This window comes from Ranitomeya variabilis, chromosome 5 (genome assembly GCF_051348905.1).
Source record: "Ranitomeya variabilis isolate aRanVar5 chromosome 5, aRanVar5.hap1, whole genome shotgun sequence".
Classification (NCBI taxonomy): domain Eukaryota; kingdom Metazoa; phylum Chordata; class Amphibia; order Anura; family Dendrobatidae; genus Ranitomeya; species Ranitomeya variabilis.
In genome coordinates, this window is record NC_135236.1 from 74,373,000 (window position 1) to 74,398,999 (window position 26,000).

Genomic DNA, 26,000 nt, shown 5'->3' on the forward strand with positions numbered 1-26,000 from the left:
GCTTATCATTCGGTCCCCTTACCCCAGGTATATAAAATCCAGCACCTCACCCCCAATGCATAGCATCTCCCCCCCCCCCCCCTCACCCACCGAGGTATGACATCCGGCTCCATCGCCCCCCGATGCATGACATCTGACCCCATTGCGGTCCTCCCAGGGGTACGACATCCGACCCCATTGCCGTCCCCCAGGGGTACGACATCCGACCCCATTGCCGCCTCCCCAGAGGTACGACATCCGACCCCATTGCCGCCTCCCCAGAGGTACGACATCCGACCCCATTGCCGCCTCCCCAGAGGTACGACATCCGACCCCATTGCCGCCTCCCCAGAGGTACAACATCCGACCCCATTGCCGCCATCGCCTTCACCCCCCCAGAGGCACAACATCCGGAGGCCCCTCGACACCGCCTGGGATGTGATATCTGGAGGCCCCTCGACACTCCCCCAGGTGCATAATATCTGGTGGCCCCTTGACACCCCCAGGGGTACAATATTCTGCGGCCCCTTGACACCCTCCCCCCTCAGGTGTACCATGTCCGGCAGGCCCCTTGACCCACAGCATATAACATATAGCCCCTCGACCCCTGATGTATATCCTCCTGCCCCCCCATGTTGTCTACCTTTACTAACATGTGACACAATGACCGGTGGTAAAGAGCTCACTGATACCAGTGCAGTCCTAGGAGCCACCAGGGGTAACAAGTCCGTTCATCACATTTCTTTCTCCATCATCACCTTAGTGATATTATAGAGAAGTGGAAGGAACCGAAGCAGCTCAGCCACAAAGTGGAGACCCCGTAACATTACAGAGCGAGGGGCCGAGCGCTGAGGACAAAAAAGTCGCCAACACTCTATGACTCCATTACTGCAGAGTCCAAACCTGCTCTGGTATTAACAGCAGCACAAACACTGCGCCCCCACCAGGAGCCCCATGGCCGAGCATCTGCATGCAGCCTTACATCACCAAGCACAATGCCGAGCGTCGGATGGAGTGGGGTAAAGCCGCCACCACAGGACTCTGAAGGACGGATCACACGTCTCCATCTGGGATGCCATCTCCCGTAGGTGCATGTGGGTCAGAATAGCTTTGTTTAGATATTTTATGCCAGGAATCACGTCAGGTGTAATAATAGAAAATCCGTATCCGCCCGTACATGGCTGAATACGCTCCTGACCCCGAGCCGAGCTCTACATTATGACTCCAGAGGACACAATTACTCAGAGATCAAACTGACATCCCTTACATAGAACTGGAGAAATGGATCTTCTCTTCCACAATTAACCATTTAACAACCAAAAGAAATGAAAAGCGAGTCCTGAAAATGGGACAAACGCCGCAAATGTCGATTTCGGAAGGTAAACGGTCACGTCGGCCAGTAATGATGGAGACTTACGGATTATTTCATTAAGGCTGGGGCAACACCGGTCCCATGAATGGTGCCACCTAGTCCGCCCGCATTACGCTGTGATGCAGCAGCGCACCGCGATCTTTGGTGGCGGCGCTGACGAAACTACTATTTAGTAGTAAAGGTGATGACAGCATGAACACGAGGCTCCGCGGCTGTGAAACTACAACTCTCAGCCTGACCTAAATCCTGGGGGTTGTAGTTCCAGGACACCTGGAGCATCAGATCTCTGGTTCTATCCACAGCTGAGGGTCTGTTACTCCTGCGCCCAGTCTAGGTTTAGGCTCCAGACTGATACGTTTGACAGCAGGTAAAAGTGTAAGAAACAATAAATATAAAGGATTTTGTGACACCAGGTTGTTCTCCAGCCTCTGAGTAATGCAACTCACTGACAGCAAACAGAGATCTTACAAATGGTGAAGAATGGACGCAGAAGATCTGGCAGAGAGTGGTGGAAGAGTCAGCAGAGGTCTTACCTGTGACCAGGGAGCAGCAGAGCAGCAGCAGGACAATCCCAGGGCACAGAGTTACTGCAGCAGCCATGACATGTGCATGCAGAGTCCAGATCACTTGTGCAGAGTGCTGCACCCTCCCTCCAGAGCGGCAATCACTGCACTGCACCCCGATCCCCCAGAATGACCCCCAGCCCCTGCTCTGCTTCCTCCCTTGATGGCTGATCCCCTCCCTAGCAGGACCCAGGAGGACGATGATGATGATGATGATGATCCCGCCTCACTGCTCCCATGGAAGTGCACACACTGCACTCAACCCAGCTGATCACTCTCTGACCTCAACATAGCCAGCGCGCATGCGCGACCCGGTTTTGTCACTGTCCTCCATTGGATGCCCGCTTAGACAGCGCCATCTGGTGTTCTTCCTGTGAAACACAATCCACATTGTATTACGGCACCAGTTATAATTTTCTAAATATCCTGTCTAGGACTTATAAGAACTATTAATGACACACCGTAATATATTTGAGCGTTATACTAGATAATACTACCGCTAAGTAAGGCTTTTTGTTATTAGTAGTAAATGTGGTGGTTTCTCTACGACGTCTGAACATATCGTATGTTTTCTATGATGTCGCCATTTTCTTGTAGACCGTTATGTATTGTTCACTATACTGAAAACTAAACCAAAATGGCGCCTACTGAGGAGACAAAAAGCCAGAGGACGTAAAAAAGACGTCATTCCGTTAACGTCACGTGTCTGCTCTGTGATTGGCCGGCGGGAGTGCTGGCGGAAGAAGCTGGCAGAGGCTGGCAGGTCGCGGCAGGAGGAAGATGGGGTGGCTGCGGCCCCCGGTGGGCTACCTGCTGCTGGGAGGGCAGGGGCTGCTCCTCACCTTCTCCCTCATCGCCACACAGAATAGCACCAGCCCCGCCACTTCTACAGAGCCCAGCAGCACCCCGGCCCCCGAGCTGAGAGACCCCCGGGGGCCCCTCGTATTGTGCGAGTACTTGTGAGTATAACAGACGCAAACTCCTGCAGACTAAACACAGCTGAGGGTGTGCTACAGTGTTCACAGAGGATTGGCTGGCCTGTGTGCAAAGGACACGTAAACTCAGCATTCAGAAATGTCCCCTATGTGCAGGCTCCATTCCCTGAGGGGAGGAATGTTAACATTCATAGACAGCAAGCAGAGATAATTACTGCAGAGGTGGGGCTTCACTGACTACTGAGGAAGAGGTGGGGGCTGCACTGACTACTGAGGAAGAGGTGGGGGACTGCACTGACTACTGAGGAAGAGGTGGGGGACTGCACTGATTTCTGAGGAAGAGGTGGGGGCTGCACTGACTACTGAGGAAGAGGTCGTGGCTGCACTGACTACTGAGGAAGAGGTGGGGGCTGCACTGACTACTGAGGAAGAGGTGGGGGACTGCACTGATTTCTGAGGAAGAGGCAGGGGCTGCACTGACTACTGAGGAAGAGGTCGTGGCTGCACTGACTACTGAGGAAGAGGTGGGGGCTGCACTGACTACTGAGGAAGAGGTGGGGACTGCACTTACTACTGAGGAAGAGGTGGGGGCTGCACTGACTACTGAGGAAGAGGTGGGGGACTGCACTGACTACTGAGGAAGAGGTGGGGGACTGCACTGACTACTGAGGAAGAGGTGGGGGACTGCACTGACTACTGAGGAAGAGGTGGGGGACTGCACTGACTACTGAGGAAGAGGTGGGGACTGCACTGACTACTGAGGAAGAGGTGGGGGCTGCACTGACTACTGAGGAAGAGGTGGGGGCTGCACTGACTACTGAGGAAGAGGTGGGGGACTGCACTGACTACTGAGGAAGAGGTGGGGGACTGCACTGATTACTGAGGAAGAATTGGAGGGAGGAATGCAGTGATTACTGAGAGAATTGAAGGGAGGCATGCAGTGATTGCTGAGGAAGAAGTGGAGGGGGGAATGCAGTGATTGCTGAGGAAGAAGTGGAGGGGGGAATGCAGTGATTGCTGAGGAAGAAGTGGAGGGGGAATGCAGTGATTGCTGAGGAAGAAGTGGAGGGGGGAATGCAGTGATTGCTGAGGAAGAAGTGGAGGGGGGAATTGTTGTGAATTCTGTTGTGGGTTCTGCTCTTGGGCTCCCTCCGGTGGTTATAAGTGGTAGTGCTGCTGTTTGTCCTTCACAGCAGTCATCAGGTGCGTCCACTTCGGACGGGGCTATTTAGTCTGGCTTCACCCTTTAGTGAGTGCCAGTTGTTCATTGTTTCTGGAGGATTCACATCCCTTCCTGGTCGCTCCTGCTTGCAGTTCATTTCTATGAGATAAGTTCTGCTTGTTTTTCTGCCCACATGTTGTGGGCCTCATTGTTCAGTGCTTTGCATGTTTTTTCTTGTCCAGCTTTATCTGTGTAAGGATTTATGCAGCCAAGCTGGAAACTCTGGAGAGGCAGATTTACCCTCCATATCTTTAGTTAGATGTGGAGTTTTTTGTATTATCTGTGGTGGACATTTCATAGTATTTTAATACTGACCGCATAGTTCTCTGTCCTATCTTTTCTATCTAGCTAGATTGGCTTCCTTTGCTAAATCCTGTTTTCTCTTCGCCACGACAGCACCCACTTGAGAGAGGGGATCCGCCCCTAGGAACAGGAAACCCTATGGAGAGATAAAAGGGGCGGTCCCCCTCGCTCCCACAGTTGGTTTCCTGTTCCTACGGGAGACCCTTGGAGAGAAGAGGATGCCCAGCCTGGATGCCGCTTGCGCAGTTTACCTTTATGGGACGGCAAGGGCTCCAGAAGCTGGAAGCAGCGTCGGGGGTCCTATGGCAGCTTCCCCCCTCTGCTGGCAGGTACTGTGAGGCCAGGTCCGGGGAGTCGCCTGGCTCATGGAGATCCACCCAGCAGACCTGCAAGGACCAAATCGCTGGGGTAAGGAGATCCTGCGGCGCCATCCCTCATGGTGCGCAGGCAGCGTGGGTCCGGTATACTATCCCCCGGAAGCAGATCGCAACTTCCGGGGTGAAACAGGAGGAGAACGGCGCCTGCGCTGATGCTGGTGGGAGCGCAGGCGCATACTGAATAGCCGCGACCCGGATGTAGCGGTCACTTCCGGGTGCGGCAGGAAGAAGATGGCGGCCCCCATTAGAAAAGGACGCCGGCACTGATCCTCCGGCGTCCATCATGGCATCTCCACAGGACCCGGCGCTGGCTTCATCCGAAGTCACCGCTATTGCGCCTAGTAGCCGAACAAGCAGCAGTCGCAGATCATCTTCTTCCAAAAGCGCCAGAGATAAGAAATCAGGCCGGTCGGTTCCATCTGTGCCTCCGTCTCCTCCTCATCAGCCGGTATTGTAACAACAACCTCACTGGGTGAGTGTGTGTGTGTACCCTCTTAGGCTGATTACACTCCCCCTCTTTGTCTATATTCCTTAGGCAAAAAGAACGGGGAAAACCAAACACATACAATGTGCTTTATGCTCTCAGCCGCACCCCGATAATTATTTAAAGAAGCTGTGCCAGTCTTGCATCGAATCCACCTTACGTGAGGAGTCTTCAGTAAGGTCGGAAGATATAAGGAGTATGATTAGGGAAGAATTACAGGCCTTCCGAAGCTCGGAAAAAATTCCCGAGGGTAGAAAAAAATATAATTCCCCCAGGTCTGAGCAGTCCTCTGAGACTGAAGATAAAGATTCGGATGGGTCCCAAAGGATCATTTCCTCAGATGATGAGCGGGATACATGTTTTCCCACAGACAGTATCGATAATTTAGTAAGATCAGTTTGTAACACCATGGGTATTGAAGACACAAAAATCCCTAAAACACCACAGGACGTGATGTTTGCAGGCCTGTCAGAGAGGAAAAAACCTTCTTTCCCTGTAATTCCAGCAATTAAAAATGTAGTAAAAAAGGAGTGGGAAAGCCAGGGACAAAGAGGATTACCGTCTTCGTCAAAAAGACGCTATCCCTTTAATGACGAAGATTTCTCTATATGGTTAAAAGCCCCGAAGGTAGATGCAGCAGTGGCTTCCACTTCTAAAAAATCCTTGCTACCCGTAGAAGATTCCGGCTCCTTGCAAGACCCGCTAGACCGGAAAGCGGATACCCTCTTAAAAAGAGCATGGGAATCCTGTACTGGAACCTTCAGGCCGGCTATATCAGCCACATGCACTGCCAGGTCCATGTTGGTCTGGTTAAATGATTTAGAAGAAGGATTAAAGAGCGGCCTTTCCCGAGATAGACTGATCTCTTCCTTACCGTTAATTAGAGGAGCTACAGCCTTTTTGGCGGATTCCTCAGCTGATTCCATACGGCTAGCTGCCAAATCGGCAGGTCTCACTAACGCGGCTCGTTGAGCCTTATGGCTAAAGGGGTGGAAAGGAGATCCCCAAATGAAGTCTAAATTATGTGGTCTTCCATGCCAGGGTGAGTACCTATTTGGTACTAAGTTAGACGAAATACTAACTAAAGCGGGTGAGAGGAAGAAGGGGTTCCCCAATAACACTTATCTCCCATCCTACAGGAGAGCGTTCCGTAAGCCCACGTTTAATAGAAGAAAGGACTATAAAAACCAAGACCGCTGGGCTAATAAAGACTTTAAGCAGAAAGGAGCGTTTTTCGGAAAACGTCCATTCAAACCTGAGGATAAAACCCGTTAGGACAGATCTACCCGTTGGTGGTAGGTTGTCTTTCTTCACTTCACAATGGCTGACAATGACTTCCAATCCATGGGCAACTAGCCTTATATCTACGGGTCTTAAATTAAGATTTGCCCGAGTCCCTCCGGACTCATTCTTATTGACTTCCTTAAAGTCTCATTCACAACAAGAGGCCTTGGAACAGGAAATAATAAATCTCCTGTCCAAAGGGGTACTAGTGGAAGTCCCTTCTCATCAAAAAGGAAGGGGTTTTTATTCCCCTCTATTTTTGATTCCAAAACCAGACGGATCATTTAGAACAATAATTAACCTGAAAAGACTAAACGTCTTCTTAGAAAACCAAACCTTTAAAATGGAGTCTATACGATCAACTATAAAGCTCCTGTTTCCCCATTGCTTTATGGCAGTACTTGACCTTAAAGATGCGTATTACCATCTACCAATCTTCATTGAACATCAGCAATATCTACGGGTGGCAGTTATAATGGAAGGTCAGATAAGGCATTATCAATATACAGCAATGCCCTTTGGACTGTCGATAGCTCCGAGAGTCTTCACAAAATTAATGTCTGAAGTAATGTCATATTTGAGATTAAAAGACACTCTTGTAATACCATATTTAGATGACCTTCTTATAGTGGGCAACTCTCTTTCCCAATGCCATCAACGAGTACTTGATATAATTTCGTCCCTACAGGAATTGGGGTGGTTAGTAAACTGGGAGAAATCCAGGTTGTCCCCCACAACTCGACAAACATTCCTAGGGCTTATTTTAGATTCTACAAATCAAAGGTGCTTTCTTCCCGACTCTAAACAATTAGCAATTATAAACAAGGTACAATCGGTGATTAATAAACCCCTAATTTCCCTAAGAGAAGGGATGTCCCTTCTTGGTTCCTTTACATCATGTATCCCGGCTGTCCCATGGGCCCAATTCCATAGTAGAAAATTACAATATAAAATTCTACAGGAAGAAGAGAGGTTACAAGGCCAATTGGATAGTCGGTTATCTTTACCATCTGACGTGGTAGATTCTCTTACCTGGTGGTTAGACCAGAGTCATTTTACCAGTGGGGTTCCCTGGGTGGTTAAACCTTCAAAAACACTCTTTACCGATGCCAGTCCTAGTGGTTGGGGGGCACACTTAGGAGATCAAATAGTTCAAGGTCTGTGGTCTCCTAGAGAATCAAATGATTCCTCTAATCAAAAAGAACTGAAGGCTATCTATCATGCCATATGTAAATTTCTTCCGCAGTTACACGGAACGCATACAAGAATCTTTTCAGACAACATGACAGCGGTGGCATACATAAACCACCAAGGGGGAACAAGATCAGAAGCTCTCATGTGTATAGCCGGCGACATTCTATCCATAGCAGAGGAGCACCTCCTATCCTTATCAGCACTGCATGTAAAAGGAGTCGACAATCCAAAAGCGGATTTCCTCAGCCGCCACACTCTCCGCCAAGGAGAGTGGGTTCTCAGCCGTCGTATCTTTTTAATGATAATCAAAAAATGGGGTACTCCCGAGATAGACCTTTTTGCGACAAAACACAACAGACAAGTCAAAAGGTTCGCTTCATTGTTCCGATCCGACAATCCAGATATCTTCGATGCTCTGCAAGTCCCATGGACATTCCAGAAAGCATATGCCTTTCCCCCACTAATACTTCTTCCAACGGTGATCAGGAAGATAAGGGAGGACAGAGCTCATGTGATCTTAATAGCTCCATTTTGGCCCAAGAGGCCATGGTTCTCCTGGCTGAGAATTATGTCAATCTCAGACCCGTGGACCCTTCCGGAGGATCAGGATCTTCTCTCCCAAGGCCCCTTCAACCACCCTCAGGTGAAGGGTCTGCGGTTGACAGCCTGGCATTTGAGAGGCAGCTGCTAACAATGAGAGGATTTTCTAACAAAGTAATTGACACTCTGCTACTAAGTAGGAAAAAATCTACCTCATCCATTTATGTGAGAGTGTGGAAAAAATTCTTAAACCTCTACCCAACAGCACTATCAAACGAGATTCAGATCCCTATGGTCCTAGAATTTCTTCAAAAAGGGCGCGATTTAGGTCTGGCAGTCAGTACCTTAAAAGTACACATTTCTGCGCTTGGTGCTTTATATGGTCACGATATTGCAGGTGACAGGTGGGTAGCCAGGTTTATCGCAGCTTGCCAAAGGTCAGAGACAGTCCAAATTCCCCATGTACCACCTTGGGATGTTAATTTAGTCCTTGAAGCTCTAACAGACCACCCCTTTGAGCCACTACATTCAGCTCACATAAAACATGTTTCCATCAAGACAGCTCTTCTTGTTGCTTTGGTGTCAGCTAGAAGAGTAAGTGACATACAGGCATTATCGATAGATCCACCGTTTATGTCTATATTTCCAGACAGAATTGTCCTAAAAACAGACCCTTCCTACTTACCCAAAGTATGCACTAAATTTCATAGATCACAAGAAATTTTTCTTCCCTCCTTCTATGATAACCCTACGAATCAGGAAGAACAAAAATACCATACATTACATGTGAGGAGGGCCATATTAGCCTATTTAGATAGAACTAGCGCCTGGAGGAAGAGCAGGGCTCTCTTTATTTCCTTCCAGGGCCATAGAAAAGGAGATGGAATCACGAAGGGCACTTTATCTCGGTGGATTCGGGATGCAATATGTCTGGCCTATTCATCCAAAGGGGAGAACCCGCCTGAGACTGTAAAAGCACACTCCACTCGGGCGATAGCATCATCCTGGGCCGAGCGAGCAGAAGTTCCAATAGAACTGATATGTAAGGCCGCAACTTGGGCTTCTCCTACTACATTCTATAATCACTATAGATTGGATTTATCTTCTTCATCTGACCTGTCTTTTGGTAGATCAGTTCTTAACACTGTGATCCCTCCCAAATGACTATCTCTGAAAGTCTCTCAAGTGGGTGCTGTCGTGGCGAAGAGAAAACACCGGATTACGTACCGGTAATGCTCTTTTATAGAGCCACGACAGCACCCCTTTACTTCCCACCCTATTAAGTTATTTTTATAAAAGCACGATTAAGGGTGTGTTTTTTTGGTTCTTGTAGTTAGCCATACTAAGTTAACTAATGATAAAAGCTGATATCAAATTGCCTACTAAATCTGGTGGGCGGTTCCTCGCAATCTCTGTAACCCAACTGTGGGAGCGAGGGGGACCGCCCCTTTTATCTCTCCATAGGGTTTCCTGTTCCTAGGGGCGGATCCCCTCTCTCAAGTGGGTGCTGTCGTGGCTCTATAAAAGAGCATTACCGGTACGTAATCCGGTGTTTTCAGCCTGTGTATGTTTTTTCCTCTCCTCTCACAGTCAATATTTGTGGGAGGCTGCCTATCCTTTGGGAATTTTCTCTGAGGCAAGATAGTTTTCCCTTTTCTATCTATAGGGTTAATTAGTCCTCTGGCTGTGTCGAGGTGTCTAGGATTGGTAGGTACATCCCACGGCTACTTCTAGTTGCGGTGTTAAGTCCAGGGTCTGCGGTCAGTACAGTTACCACATTCTCCAGAGTATGTCTCATGCCGCTCCTAGGCCACCAGATCATAACAGGGAATGCAGTGATTGCTGAGGAAGAAGTTAAGGGGTGAATGCAGTGATTACTGAGGAAGAAGTGGAGGGGGAGTGCAGTGATTACTGAGGAAGAAGTGGAGGGGGAAGTAGTGATTACCGAGGAAGAAGTGGAGGGGAAGTAGTGATTACTGAGGAAGAAGTTCAGGGGTGAATACAGTGATTACTGAGGAAGAAGTGGAGTAGCGATGCAGTGATTACTGAGGAGTAAGTGGAGAGGAAATGCAGTGATTACTGAGGAATAAGTGGAGGGGGAATGCAGTGATTACTGAGGAATAAGTGGAGGGGGAATGCAGTGATTACTGAGGAAGAAGTGGGGGGAATGCAGTGATTACTGAGGAAGAAGTGGAGACGGGGAATGCAGTGATTACTGAGGAAGAAGTGGAGGGGTGAATGTAGTGATTACTGAGGAAAAAGTGGAGGGGGAATGCAGTGATTACTGAGGGGGAATGCAGTGATTACTGAGGGGAGATGCAGTGATTGCTGAGGAAGAAGTGGAGGGGGATGCAGAGATTGCTGAGGAAGAAGTGGAGGGGGGATGCAGCGATTGCTGAGGAAGAAGTGGAGGGGTGAATGCAGTGATTACTGAGGAAGAAGTGGAGGGGGAGTGCAGTGATTACTGAGGAAGAAGTGGAGGGAGAAGTGGTGATTACTGAGGAAGAAGTTCAGGGGTGAATTGTTATGATCCGGTGACCTTGGAGCCGCATGAAACTTTCTCTGGAGTCGGTGGAACCTGTACTGACCGCAAATCCTGAACTAACACCGCAACTAGAAGTAGCCGTGGGGTGTGCCTAACAAACCCTAGACACCTCAACACAGCCGGAGGACTAAATACCCCTATAGATGGAAATAGGAATACTACCTTGCCTCAGAGCAGAACCCCAAAGGATAGGCAGCCCCCCACGAATAATGACTGTGAGTAGGAGAAGAAAAGACACACGCAGGTAGAAAACAGGATTTAGCAAAAGAGGCCACTCTAGCTAAATAGGAAAGGATAGGACAGATTACTAGGCGGTCAGTAAAAAACCCTTCCAAAAATATCCACCGCAGATAATACAAAAAATTCCACAATCTAACTAAAGATGTGGAATGAATATCTGCAACCCCAGAGAATCCAACAAGACTGAGAAAATACTGACACAATCTAAGCTGGACAAGAAAGCACAGAAGAATAGCACTGAATTATGAAGCACACAGCATGTGTGCCACAGAAAAAAAAACAGACACTTATCTTTGCTGATTTGGCAGCAAGGCAGGAGGAACCAGGCAGAGGTCCAACACCTCCCAACAACAATTGACAACTGGCAAGGACTAATGAATCCTGCACACCTAAATACCCCAGTCAGAACTGCAATCAGCAGACACACCTGACCAGGACTGCAACCCAGGGACAACTGCATTACCACCTACTACCACCGGAGGGAACCCAAAAGCAGAATTCACAACAGTGAATGCAGTGATTACTGAGGAAGAAGTGGAGGGGGAAGTAGTGATTACTGAGGAAGAAGTTCAGGGGTGAATGCAGTGATTACTGAGGAAGAAGTGGAGTAGCGATGCAGTGACTACTGAGGAATAAGTGGAGGGGGAATGCAGTGATTACTGAGGAAGAAGTGGAGGGAGGAATGCAGTGATTACTGAGGAAGAAGTGGGGGGGGGAATGCAGTGATTACTGAAGAAGAAGTGGGGGGGAATGCAGTGATTACTGAGGAAGAAGTGGAGGGGGGAATTCAGTGATTACTGAGGAAGAAGTGGAGGGGGGAATGCAGTGATTACTGAGGAAGAAGTGGAGGGGGGAATTCAGTGATTACTGAGGAAGAAGTGGAGGTGGGATGCAGTGATTACTGAGGAAGAAGTGGAGGGGGGATGCAGTGATTACTGAGGAAGAAATGGAGGGGGGAATTCAGTGATTACTGAGGAAGAAATGGAGGGGGGAATTCAGTGATTACTGAGGAAGAAGTGGAGGGGGGAATTCAGTGATTACTGAGGAAGAAGTGGAGGGGGGAATGCAGTGATTACTGAGGAAGAAGTGGAGGGGGGATGCAGTCATTACTGAGGAAGAAGTGGAGGGGGGATGCAGTGATTACTGAGGAAGAAGTGGAGGGGGGATGCAGTGATTACTGAGGAAGAAGTGGAGGGGGGATGCAGTGATTACTGAGGAAGAAGTGGAGGGGGGATGCAGTGATTACTGAGGAAGAAGTGGAGGGGGGATGCAGTGATTACTGAGGAAGACATGGAGGGGGGAATTCAGTGATTACTGAGGAAGAAATGGAGGGGGGAATTCAGTGATTACTGAGGAAGAAATGGAGGGGGGAATTCAGTGATTACTGAGGAAGAAGTGGAGGGGGGAATTCAGTGATTACTGAGGAAGAAGTGGAGGGGGGAATGCAGTGATTACTGAGGAAGAAGTGGAGGGGGGATGCAGTGATTACTGAGGAAGAAGTGGAGGGGGGATGCAGTCATTACTGAGGAAGAAGTGGAGGGGGGATGCAGTGATTACTGAGGAAGAAGTGGAGGGGGGATGCAGTGATTACTGAGGAAGAAGTGGAGGGGGGATGCAGTGATTACTGAGGAAGAAGTGGAGGGGGGATGCAGTGATTACTGAGGAAGAAGTGGAGGGGCGATGCAGTAATTACTGAGGAAGAAGTGGAGGGGCGATGCAGTAACTACTGTGTAAGTGTTGGTGGGGAAGGACTGTTGTGACTACTGAGGTGGTGGTCAGGTGGACTGCAGTAACATCTGTGGTGGCTGGGGTGATGGACTGCAGTGAATACTGCGGTGAAAGGTGGAAGTGGTGGTGGGGAAGGACTGCGGAGATGACTCCTGGGTCAGTAGTGATATCTGGCCAGGCTCACACATCAATGGTTGCACTACAATTATCGGACATCATTATAGATTTGACCTTTGCTTTCTGGTTGCTGCCGCTCGTGGTCGATGTTTCCAGACTTGCGGCTGCTCCAGATTCTGCTAACACTTATTTTTTCTACATAATCTTATATTTTGATTTCTGCTTCACAGGCCTGAGGAGTTTATAGACTGTGATGATCCAGTAGACCACACCGGAAATGTGTCTGTCCAGCAGGACCTCGGCTACGGCTGCACGAAGGTACTGCCAGTGATACAATGTATCGTCCATCTATGATCACAACCCCTCCTGGACGGTGGACATATTGGTACATCCTCCTCCAGGTCTCCATGTATGGTATAGCTCGGGATCTGAGCCCGCACTGTACCCCGCCCTGTGTTACACAGCCGGCATCTGCCTGTAAAAGCAGCAACCAGAGCTTGCTCTGATCACTGCTGTTTAACCATTTAAATGCTGGTGTTAATGAGGTCCAGATCACATTGTGTCAGGGCAGTTAGGGTCCTGCTGAAGGGACTTCATGGCCGCCATACCGGCCCATGTATGAGAAGCTCAGCCTGGGGCTTCATAGCAGACTATATAATGCAATCTATAAGTAGGGCAGGATATAGAACAAGTCATCAATCAAGTCAGAGGTTCAAGTATCCAAAGAGACTAAAAAAAATGAATACGATTTGTACTCACCCCCCCCCCCCTCCCTCCCTCTTCACAACATTATTCAGTGCTGTAAATGCTGTAAAGAGAAAAAATAAAACCACAATAATCCTCCCCAAAAATACTATCGAAAGCAGCCAAGAGACACCAAAATATTATCAATATAAGCATCGGCTCTCCACACAAAAAAAGCATGTTCTCCCCGTGATCCATCCCTGGAAAAATAAGTTACTGATGTCAGAAAATAACACAAACCACTTTTTAATTTATTTATTTTTTTTATTATTATTTTTATTATTTTTTACGGATTTACAATTTTCTATGCTTTAAATAAAAAAAAAAATAAACTATACAGGTTTGGTTTTACTGACCTGGAGAATCATGTTAGAAGGTAAATTTTTACTGCTCCACGAATGCTCTAATAACAAAATAAAAAGAAAAAAACAATGTTGCATTGAAGGTATTTTTCATCATCTCACCGCACTTGGCGTTTTCTCCTGTTTGCCAGTAAAATAAGTGGCGTCATTCAAAGCAACATCTCGTTCCACAAGAAAAATAAACCTGCACTCAGTGACGTCAATGGTAAGATTATGTCTCTTGGAAGAAGAGGAGGAAAAAAATGAAAATTGGCCGCCTCCTTGTATCCAGCCGGTGGTTCCCGGCATTGGATGGACGGGCTGTATACTGTATACATGCCCATCACTAAATCTGGTGATACAGTTGTATACATGGTATTAATAACTCTGCCTTTCTCTTTTTCGCAGTTCGGGGGGCAGGCGTACGCTGACGTCGAGCACACAAAGGTAGTGTGCCGAGCGTTGAATGGTATCGAGTGCGCCGGACCTCGTACGTTCCAGCGGGGGAACAAGCCATGCATCAAGTATGTGACCTCGTATTTCTTGTTATTCCTCCTGGAAGTATATGAATTAAAGGGGTTCTTCTCCGGATTTCTGATCTGTGACTGCAGACTCCTGGTAAAAAGATTGACCGGTATTGCTGGTGAGAGCGGGAGGTCACGTAGCCGCTAGTTTGCGATTTTCATCTTCACAGTCACATTCCAACTAGACTTAGTGAATTTGATTTGTGAAGCCATTATGTTACCAGCAGCGGAGCGGTCGCTATATCGGAGACCCCCATGGAGGAGCGGTCACATCTCAGAAATTCATCATTGTACAGGAATATTGGCCCATACGGGCCGGACGTCTTCTCTCCTAGATGGAGAACGCTCGTTCTACCTGATCCCAGAGTTGTTCCTTTAGATTTAACCCTGTTAAATGATTTTCATTTTTTGGTTTCATTTTTTTCCTCCCTTTCTTCCAATAGCCATCGCCGTATGAGAGCTGGTTTATATTGCAGGACAAGTTGTAGTTGTGACTGACACCGATGGTTTTACCAGCTGGGACCTGCCCTGTGTGGAGCGGTCTACGCTCCTGGAACCAATCCTTCACTATATGACCCTTGTAGCATGGTGCGCTGTCCTGCCGAAAGTCTACTCCTTTACAGTGTATATTTCAACAGTAGGGGGCAGTATTACATTACATAGTGATAGAAAAACATTAGAGATGAACAAATGTTAGAGGGTGGGTATCAGGGGTCGGTGGGAGTTCAGTGCAGGCTATCCTTGGCTATGTGATTCGGAGGGTCCCTTTGATGCAAGGACTGGAGGATGGGAGTTTTGGGCGGTTGGGTAAGAGATTCCACACTCTGGGTCTGGTGCAGAAGACGTGGTCCAGGATAAAAAAAAAGGTTAGGGAGATTTCTGAAGTGACGATCTATACTCCCGTCTGGATGAACGCAAATTTGAGTGAGTTCCATAAATTTGGGGAGCAGAAAGCTTGGTCAAGTAGGGGGATTTGTTATGTGTCGCATCTATTGGTGAATCAGGAGTTGAGGTCGTTTGAGTCCTTACAAGAAGAATTTCAGGTGCCAGATACGGATCGGTTCCTTATATAAGGGTACAGGCAGCATAGGCGGGTTAGCGGTCTAAGGGTCCAGAAAGATATTTTACCAGACTATATTTGTGTGGAAGGGACCGCGAGAAGGGTTATGTCCACGATCTATGAAGACCTGTAACACACCTTTTTGATGCGGCACCCTATTTGAGCACGGGACAAATGGGAGGAAGAATTGGGAGTATTAGATGATGAAGTGTGGGAGTCTATTTTAGAATATATTCCAAAATTGTCACTTAGTGAGCCTGCTCGTATGTCACAATTATTTACCATTCATGGAGCTCACAGATCCCCTGAGTTTCTACATAGGGTTGGTGTGAGAAGCACCTCTGAATGTCCGAGATGTAGGAATGAGGGCGCGGGGATTTTGCATTTTTTATGGGAATGCCTGCGGTTACAAGCTTTTTGGATTGTGGTGATTAGTAGGATTGAGGGGAGGTATGAATGTGTGGTGCCTAGGACTCCGCTAGTGTGCGTGTTGGGGTATGTTGAAGAAATTGGAATTAATGTCTCGAAGAAGTTGGCCGTGGCCAGTCTGCTGTTCATGGCCAGGAAATTAATTGCCAGATATTGGGTGAGGGCTGAACCACCCTCCAGAAAGGAATACAGCTCTGGCAAAAATTAAGAGACCACCACATCCAAACCCTGTCATGGGCAGCCCAATCTCCAGACCTGAACCCCATTGGAAACCTCTGGAATGTAATCAAGAGGATGATGGATAGTCACAAGCCATCAAAGAAGAAGAACTGCTTACATTTTTGCGCCAGAAGCAGTGTGAAAGACTGGTGGAAAGCATGCCAAGAGGCCTGACAGCTGTGATTAAAAATCATGGTTATTCCACAAAATATTGATTTCTGAACTCTTCCTGAGTTAAAACATTAGTATTGTTGTTTCTAAATGATTATGAACTTGTTTTCTTTGCATTATTTGAGGACTGAAAGCACTGGGTTTTTTTTGTAATTTTGTAACCAAAAATGTTATAAATGCCTAATTGTATGTTATTTGGTATAATTTGTATTTGCTTTACTTGTTGAATAAAAAGTATCTGATTTTTAAAAAAATAAGCAAACGTGCTTGGAGAAGGTGTTATCATAATCGTGTGCTAATCGGCATGCTCGAATAATATGTTCGGGCTGCTTGTCTCGCAGCTGTTCAACATGCAAGGATTGTCTGTTTGTTAGGTAATTCCTGCATGTGTTGCGGTTGTCGAACATCCTCGAGACATGCAGCTGCGGGGACTCGAACATATTCAAGCACGCCGAAGTCACTCGGTTAGCACCTGAGCATGCTCAGATAACACTTTATCCCAGCACAGTTGGTCATCACTAATAAATGCCCGTTCTGGTACCCAGTAAGCAGAAAAATAAAAAAAAAAGTTACAGACAAGGAAAGCACAGAAGCTGAAAATGATCTATTCCTCAACCCTTTAACCCCTTCATGACCTTGCAATTTTCAGTTTGTTTGTTGTTTGGTTTTTGTTTTTTGTTTTTTTTCCTCCCCTTCTTCCAAGAGCCAGACGAGTTGTACTTTTGAATGACACCATTGATTTTACCGTATAGTGTACTGGAACACAGGAAAAACAATTCCCAAGTGCAGTGAAATTGTAAAAAAAAAAAAAAAAAAAAAAAGTTTTATTCCACAGTAGTTTTTTTATTTTTTTATTTTTTTTAATCATGTTCACTATATGGTAAAACTGACCTGCCATTATGATTTTCCAGGTCAGTACGATTACGCAGATATCAAATGTGTGTGTAAATATAGATATATATATAAAATATTTAATTTTTTTAAGTGGCGAAAAACAATTCTGAAATTTTAAGAAGAAAAAAAATTTGCTTATGTCGCCTTTCTTCGAGACCCATAGCATTTTAGCTGTTCATGATCTGGGGCCGGGTGAGGGCTTATTCTTTGCACTTTGAGCGGACATTTTTATTGATACCATTTTGGGGTAGATCCAATGTTTTAAACACTTATTGGAATGTTGCTGTTGACAAGAAATGTGTAATTCTGCCATTTTTCATCACTTTTTTTTTTTTTTTGTGTAACGCCGTTTACCGATCGGTTTAATTGGTTTTATATTTTGATAGATCGGACATTTCTGAATGCAGCGATACCAAATGTGTTTATTTTTTTTTGTTTGTTTTATTTTCAGTGGAGCAAAATGGGAGTGATTTCAACTTTTGTGGTTTTTTTTCCTTCATATTTAAAAAACTTTTTTCACTTTTTTTACTGACATCAATAGTCCCCTTTGGCTATGTGCACATGTCAGGATTTTTTGCAGAAATTTCCTGAACAAAACCGGACATTTTCTGCAAGAAATCCGCATGCGGGTTTTTTTTTTTGCGTTTTTCGCACGTTTTTTGCACGTTTTTTTTGCGGATTTTTTGCGTTTTTTTTTTCCGGTGGTTCCCAATGCAATAATATAGTGGGAAATCCACAAAAAATCCACAAAATTAATGAACATGCTGAGTTTTTTACAGCGATGCGTTTTTTTTTTGCGGAAAAAAATGCAACATATGCACAAAAATTGCGGAATACATTATAAATGATGGGATGCATATGTATGCGTTTTTTTAAGCGTTTTTATCGTGTTTTTATAGCGAAAAAAAAAACGCGACAAATCCTGAACGTGTGCACACAGCCTTAGGGAACTTAAAGCTACGATCGTCTGACCGCCTGTGCTGCAGAAAACGTAACCGTGTGCAGCCAGTCCCGGTGCAGATACAACTGATCAGTTGGGAAAACCTGTAATCTTATTATCTGGAGACAGAAAAGGGATTATCCAGAGTGACGTTACCACTTTAACTTACCAATGTTTAACACTTTTTGTTGAAGCATCATTCTAGGAAACTTTTTATTAATGTCTTTTATTTATTTTTTTGTGTCTTTTAACAGATACACGGGTCATTATTTCATTACCACCTTACTCTACTCGTTCTTCCTTGGATGTTTTGGCGTTGATCGCTTCTGCCTAGGACATACCGGCACTGCTGTAGGTAAACTCCTCACCCTGGGAGGACTGGGCATCTGGTGGTTCGTAGATCTTATCCTGCTCATCACCGGAGGGTTAATGCCAAGTGACAACAGCAACTGGTGCACCATCTACTGACCGTCTCTTCCTATCAGAAGGGTTTTATTGCACTGCAGCCATAGACTTGTACTCGGATCCCGCTCACGAGGCGCGTGGGGGTCACATCACCGCAGACGCACTGTTTGGCGTCATTATTTCATTTTATGACTATACAGTGACGATCGGGTACCTCTGAAATGACTAAGAACTACTGATGAGCGAACGTCCTGGGATAAGGTGTTATCTGAGCATGCTCAGGTGCTAACCGAGGGACTTCAACGTGCTCGAATATTATGTTTGAGTTCCTTGCAGCCGTTCTATAGCCGCAACACGTGCAGGGATTGCCTAACAGACAATCCCTGCATGTGTTTCATCTGTCGAACAGCCGCGGGGACTCGAACATGTTTTTTGAGCACGCTGAAGACCCTAGGTTAGCACACAAGCATGCTCAGATAACACCTTATCCCAGCATGTTCGCTCATCACTACTAAGAACACATTGAATCGTTGTCTCGTTTGTAAGATAAAAAGCTGTAAATAAGTTATAAATGCTGATGCCCCGTTACTATAATAAGAAAAGGAATTGTACAATGTAGCCTGTGGGTGTAATATACGGCTGGTAGATCCTAAACACGTAGTCACTGTGCAATAAAACATAACTGGCAGCCCTGATGAAGAATACACTGGCGTGAGCCATAAAAGATTCCTAAAAAATCTGACACCACCTGCACCTAAGAGGAAAGGGGAAATATGTGCCATATGTAATACTAAGCTGTCTGACACATGGGAAACATTTATGCCCAGAGTTTATTGCAAAGGTGGTTAAAGAGGAACATCCCTCCTTTATGACAGACATGAGGACCGTAATAAGAGAGGAGGTTCAGAATTTCGTCATGGAGTTAGTATTCCCGCAATCCTCCCGGATGGCTGAGGCAAAAAAGAATGCGGTGGGATAGGCAATGCAGTTCATTGGAGGAAGAATTGTCAGGTTGCACTGACCCTGAATAGGAGGAAAGAGAAGAATGTATCTTTCCCCCCAGAGGAGAGAAAGAAATACCTTTTCTCTTGGGAAGATACTGACACACTCTTATCGGCCGTGAGACATATCATGAAGGTTGAAGATACTCTCCAGCCCTCCTCAATAAAGGATGAAATGTTCGAAAGGATTAAGAAGCTGTATGAACAGAGTATTCCCTGTTAACATACCTGTAAAGGCTATGATCCTAGAGGAGTGGGAAGATGTGGAAAAGAGACTAATTATTGGAAGAAGTTTCAAATCGCGTCTACTTTTTGAGCCTGAGAAAATAAAATTGTGGGAAGAAGTTCCTAAAGTCGATATTCCGATAGGCAGGGTAGCATAGAAAACGGCTATCCCATTTGAAGACTTATCATGTTTGAAGGACCCTATGGACAGAAAGGCAGATGGTCTTCTCAAAAAAATATGGGAAGCATCTGCAGCAATAATTAAGGCTAACATAGCAGTCATCTCTGTAGCAAGATCCATGAATATATGGATAGAGGAGTTAGAGGCTCAACGAAGGATAAAGATATCCAGGGATGAGATCTTTGAATCTGTTCCATTACTAAAAATGGCAACAAGATTTATGGCAAATGCATCAGCCGAGTTAATTAGATTTCCCGCAAGGAATGGGGCACTCTCCAACACTGCTAGACAAGCAATCTGGCTAAAAACTTGGTCAAGGGATAGTTACTCAAAAAGCAAATTGTCCTTCATTCCCTTTTCCGACCTCCCAGTATTTGGTCCAATACTAGATGACATTCTAGAAAGAGCCTCAGATGAGGAGAAGGGTTTTCCAGAAGAAAAACCTAAAAGAGTATCGTCCTTTCGGAGGTCTCGTTCCCATCAAAAACCGGCATATACCGTTAAAGGAAAAACAGTCTGAAGTCTAAAGAACCAACACATCAGGGTCCTGTCGGACAATATCACAACAGTAGCCTTCCTCAGACATCAAAGGGGACCAAGACATCGCCATCTGTACGCTTTAGCACAGAAGATCCTACTATGAGCAGAGGAGATGGTGCTATCAGTGACAGCGATACATCTGAAGGGTTCTCAAAATTCAGTGGTAGACTTTCTCAGCCCGAAAACAGTTCAACAGTCAGAATGTCAGCATGACTGGGAAGAATTTCATCACATAATTCTTCGAAGGGGTACTCCCCAGTTGGACCTGTTCATCACAAGGAAAAAGGCTTTCCTCCATTACCCCTAATTCCAGCAGTGCTAAGGAAGATACAGCAGGATCAAGCCAAGGTAATCGTGATATTACCATTTTGGCCCAGGAGAAGCTGGTTTCCCTTGCTGAGAATGATGTCCATAGAAGATCCCATCATCCTTAGAGAAAGGCACAATCTACTGTTCCAAGGGCCAATACAGCATCCCATGTGAAACTTCTACAATTGTCTGCCTGGATCCTGAAAGGCAGATCTTGGGATCTAAAGGTTTCTCGGACTCTGTCATATCAACTATACAAAAAAAGTACACAGCCAGTAACATCTGCAATATGCACAAAATCTGGAGAAAATTTTGTGCATGGTATCCTGAGACGATGGTAGAAATCTGTAGTCCTAATATTCCCAACATCTGAGAATTTCTACAGATCGGATTTGATAGAGGCCTGAGATCTAGCCCTTTGAAGGTGCAATTATCAGACTGCCTTCATGAACTATCCACTAGCAGGGCTTCTATGGATTGGGAGATTTGTTAAAGCCACAACTAGGTTCTTGGGTCTCAATGTCCCACCTTTGGATTTAAATATAGTCCTAAATGGTTTCTGCAAACCACCATATGGGCCACCTTCCTGGTCGCCATAACAGCCAGATGTATAGTGGAAATACAGGAGTTTTCCATAAAAAAAAAATCTACACCTAAGGATCCTAAACGACTGCATTATCCTCTGGCTAGGTCCAGCGTTCCTACCAAAAGTAGTGACAACTTTCCATATGAGCCAACAGGAAGTCTTGCCCTCCTTCTGCCAGGACCATAAAAATAGCCAAGAAAGGGCATTTCATTCCCTAGAAGTCAGAAGAGAGTGCTCCAGTACTTGGATACCACAAAAGACTGGCGTATAGATGCCAATCTGTTCGTGCAGTTTGCTGGAAGAAACACGGGGGGGGGGAAAAAACATCAAAGACAACGCTGGCAAGATGGGTTAGGTCAGTGATCAGCCTGACCTATTCATCAGAAGGAAAGTCTCCTCCGGACAACATCAGAGCCTAATCTACTAGGGCAGTAGCCACATCATGGGCAGAGCGAGCGGGGGCCTCAATGGACCAATCTGCAAAGATGAAACATGGACAAAACTTAACACTTTTTGCAGACATTCTAAACTGGCCGTTTTATCTGGCCAAAAGATGGCCTTCAGAAGAAAGGTCCTCCAAGCAGTAGTCCCGCCCTGAATGGATCCTCTGGTATTCTCCTGATGGTGCTGTCAGGAGTGAAGTCCTGGAAAGTAGGCATTAGTCTTACCGCTGATAGGTTTTCCAGGAGTTCCTCATGTCAGCACCCATTACATTCCCTCCCTTAAAATTCCTATCTGCTATGTGAAGGTTTTGGATGTAGACGGAAACTGAATAAAATAAAGCTGTATCCATCCTGGTGCGGTACTTTAAAAAAAAAAAAAATCACTGAGGGTTGATGGATGGAGGGGCGTTTTAACCTCTTTTGTGTTCCTGTCCCTATCAAGGATATGAAGGGCGACCTCCTGATGTTGCTTTCATGAAGGACTACTGGAAAACATATTACCTGTGGGAATAATGTGTAGTTTTGGTCTCATCTGACCACATGACCTTCTCCCATGCCTCTTCTGAATCATCCAGATGGTCAGTGGCAAACTTCAAGCAGGCCAGGACATGTTCTGGTGTGAGCAAAGGACCTTGTGTTCCCTGCAGGATTTTAATCCATGACGGCGTAGTGTGTTACTAATGGTAATGTTTGAGACAGCTCTCTTCAAGTCATTGACCAGGACCTCCTGTGTAGCTCTGGGCTGATTTCTGACCTTTCTCAGAATCATCCTTACCCCCTCGAGGCGAGATCTTGCATGGGAGCCCCAAATCGAGGAGGATTGACAGCCATCTTTCGTTTCTTCCACGTTCTAACAATTGTGCCAACAGTTTTTACCTTCTCACCAAGCTGCTTGCCTATTGTCTGGTAGCCCATCTCAGCTTTGTGCAGGTCTACAATTTTGTCCCTGATGTCCTTACACAGCTCTTTGGTTTTGGCCGTGTGGGAGTGTGATTGATTGTGTGGACAGGTGTCTGTTATACAGGTATTGAGATCAAACGGGTGCAATTAATACAGGTAATGAGTGCAGAGTACGAGGCTTCTTAAAGAAAAACTAACAGGTCTGTGAGAGCCAGAATTGTTGCTGGTTGGTCGATGATCAAATACTTATTTCAATAACTGCAATAAAATGCAAATTAATTATTTAAAAATCATACAATGTGATTTTCTGTGTTTTTTTATTTTTAGATTCTGTCTCTCACAGGTGAAGTAAGTGTACCTACGATAAAAATTACAGACCTCTCCATTCTTCATAGGTCGGAAAACGTGTAAAATCGGCAGCGTATCAAATACTTATTTTCCTCACTGTAGCTACTTCTAATGTCCATTATGTGTCCCAAAGACATGGACACCTTTGGGGGCAATTTATTTGAACTTAAATGTATGTATTTTGGTCTGATGCTCTGTTTGGATTTTTAGGCTGTTTGTTCCCTGGAAATTATTGGCTACAGAATTACCGTAACTGAGAATCAGTCATTGAGTTTGAGCAGATGGAACGTTTAGAACACTTTTTTTTTGTCTTCTTGTTGAGCTCTTCTCAGCTGGTTTATCACCTCAAACCATATTAAATTTGACCTGAATTTTGATGTGGAGATTCAAAGCTCAATAAAAGACCGATAAGCGTCCCGTCAGAACAAGCCCAATGGCAGATTCTCAGTTAACCCAGCACCATGGAAAGAAACAGCCTTAAAATCCAAACAGCCTCTGCTACTCCAGCTCTACCCAGCGCTGTTTCCTCCTGATTGTCTGACAACCTCTATGTTGTGTGACTTCAGGCAACTGAGCAGTTAGTCAAGCAGGAGGAAACAGCATTGGGCAGGGAATAGAGCTGGAGTGACAGAGGCTTAAAAAACAAACAAACCATAAATTCTAACTCTGATTTCTCAATAATAGAGGAACGGACTGGCCATGTAAAGGTATTGCTGGACTTGTCTTTGAAAGAGCTACATTTTGATAGTAGTGATTGAGCGTAAGTGCTTGTTATTAGAGTCTGCCTAGGGTGATCGGGTATGCACCGAGTACCACGGGTGCTCAAGTGACATGTTCGAGTCCCTGCGGCTGCATGTTCTGCAGCCACAAAATGTGTGGGGGTCGTCTGACAAATACGGGTAATCCCCGCATGTTTTGTGGCTGTACCCACGATACTCAGTGCATACCCGAGCACCCTTGACAAACTCACGTAACGAGCACTTGCGCATCACTAATAAATGGTGGGGTGAAATCTTGCTGACAAATTCCCATTGTTTATTCTTTCTATTGTTTCTTTAAATTGACATAAAGCAAAAACTTATCGGATGTGTGAAACTGGGCGTAGAATATTAACATTTCTCTAAGATATATCAGTAGACAATGATATGAATTAAGAAGGATCAGCCATTTTTGGGGATAAAACGTTATATATAAAAGGTAATTGTAGATAACAAACAATTATATTAGTAAACGGTAATTACATCATATTAGTAAAGGGTAATTACATCATAATACAGGCGTTAAACATGGTGTAAAATATATAATGCAATTATACGAAAATATAATGTCAACATAATGAAATAGCTGCAGGCTTAATGTAAACTTATAACTCAAATGCCACATTGTTTTAATTGCCTTTTTTTTTAACGTATGTTGAATTAAACGGAATAGCTGAAGAATATGATGGAGAAGTTATAAGAATAATGAGCTACTGTACTGAAATGCTATGGACAAATTAACTGGCTATGGATGCCGTTCTAAGAGTGACAGGGGGTATACATATGCTATTGACATATCCCATTCATTAGTAGAGTAAAACACCTGTCTGCAGAGGTTTTTAGTGTCATTAGTTACTACTTTTTGTTACTTATAGGGGTGTCTGGTTTTGAAAATCCATTTCCCAGCTAATGAGTTCTGAGTAGGGATGAGCGGAACCTCTGGAAGGTCAAGTTCGACCGAACTTTAGTCCAAAGCTCAGTTTGGGGACCAGAACTGTACCCGAACTTGAACCTGAACCCCATTGGAGCTGGAAAATCTCTTCCCACCCCCAACGCTTCCTCCTCTCTCACCCAATCTCCATCACCCCCTCTTTCTCGCCCCTCTCTCACCCAGGACTGCCGAACTGTAAAACGGACTTTCAGGAGAAGTCTATGCTCGGGGTTCAGTATAGGAGACTAGGTACCAGAATTGTATCCAAATTTGAACCTGAACCCCATAGAAATCAAAGGTGACCCAAACTTTGAAGCTGGAAAATCTCTCCCCCTCTCTCATCCACTCTTTCTCACACCTCTCTCACACCGGACTCCTGAACTGTAAAACAGTCTTTCAGAAGTCTGTGCTCAGGGTTCAGCATTGAACACTAGGTGTCCGGTACAAACCCAGAACTTTGCAGTTTGCGTTTGCTCATCTTTAGTTCTGAGTTCTGTTCCAGACTATTCTGTATTCGTGGCATGAACCATGGCTATGGAGAGTAATTATCACGTTGGAGGACTGTGTATTGCATAGACCGCCTACTTATTTCTATAGGAATAGTGTAATTCTTCATTTTCCCTGCGGGTGTGCTGTAGGAAAACTGAACACTTGCTGATTCCCCACAAATTACACAAGTTTTCCTTTCCAACAAAAATTGAGTAAATCCCATTACTGTCTCTGCATTAAGGATTCAGAGAACATGGAATATTTTCATCAAGAGCTGTATTCAAAATTCTGCGAGTTGCTATTGGAAACTGTCAACAAACATAGCGAAATTCTTAGCCTAGCTTCGATAAAAGGTAAACTCTTTATTTTTTACAGCGGGTTATTGTATGCTGCCCATTCACTACCCTTCCCACTCTGTAGAGATACTGAACAAGCTTTGGATTTTTAAGGCTTGACTACAGCAAGCTGCTGACTTAAATAGATGAGTATGGGCTATTAAAGAGTTAATCCGGCTCCACTAGCTTCTACATTGGGAGGATAGCCGAATTGGTTAATTAACCTGACAGATACCTGTGGATGTAGTTTGGGGTTTTGGAAAATAAGATTAAATTAGCTTTTCTTGCAATGAGTATCAAGACTTGGTAGCATAGATAAATGATGCCTAAGGGTACTGTCACAT

General features: G+C 45.4%; 2 protein-coding genes across 2 annotated transcripts in view; one reads left to right on the forward strand and one right to left on the reverse strand.

Annotated features, from left to right (window-relative positions):
• The window catches only part of ADAM9 (ADAM metallopeptidase domain 9), a 106,318-nt gene extending 103,937 nt beyond the window's left edge, over positions 1-2,381 (reverse strand). The window contains exon 1 of the mRNA XM_077262261.1: positions 1,885-2,381. Within this exon, the coding sequence (XP_077118376.1) occupies positions 1,885-1,951 (67 nt within the window). The 5' untranslated portion in view covers positions 1,952-2,381. The remainder of the gene's footprint in view (positions 1-1,884) is intronic.
• A 221-nt stretch (positions 2,382-2,602) lies between these two features.
• TM2D2 (TM2 domain containing 2) lies at positions 2,603-19,212 on the forward strand. Its single transcript, XM_077262264.1, has 4 exons — positions 2,603-2,873; positions 13,114-13,201; positions 14,377-14,492; positions 18,460-19,212. Exons 1-4 carry the CDS (start codon positions 2,695-2,697, stop codon positions 18,671-18,673), a joined length of 597 nt encoding a protein of 198 aa, XP_077118379.1. The 5' UTR covers positions 2,603-2,694; the 3' UTR covers positions 18,674-19,212.
• The last annotated feature ends 6,788 nt before the right edge of the window (positions 19,213-26,000 follow it).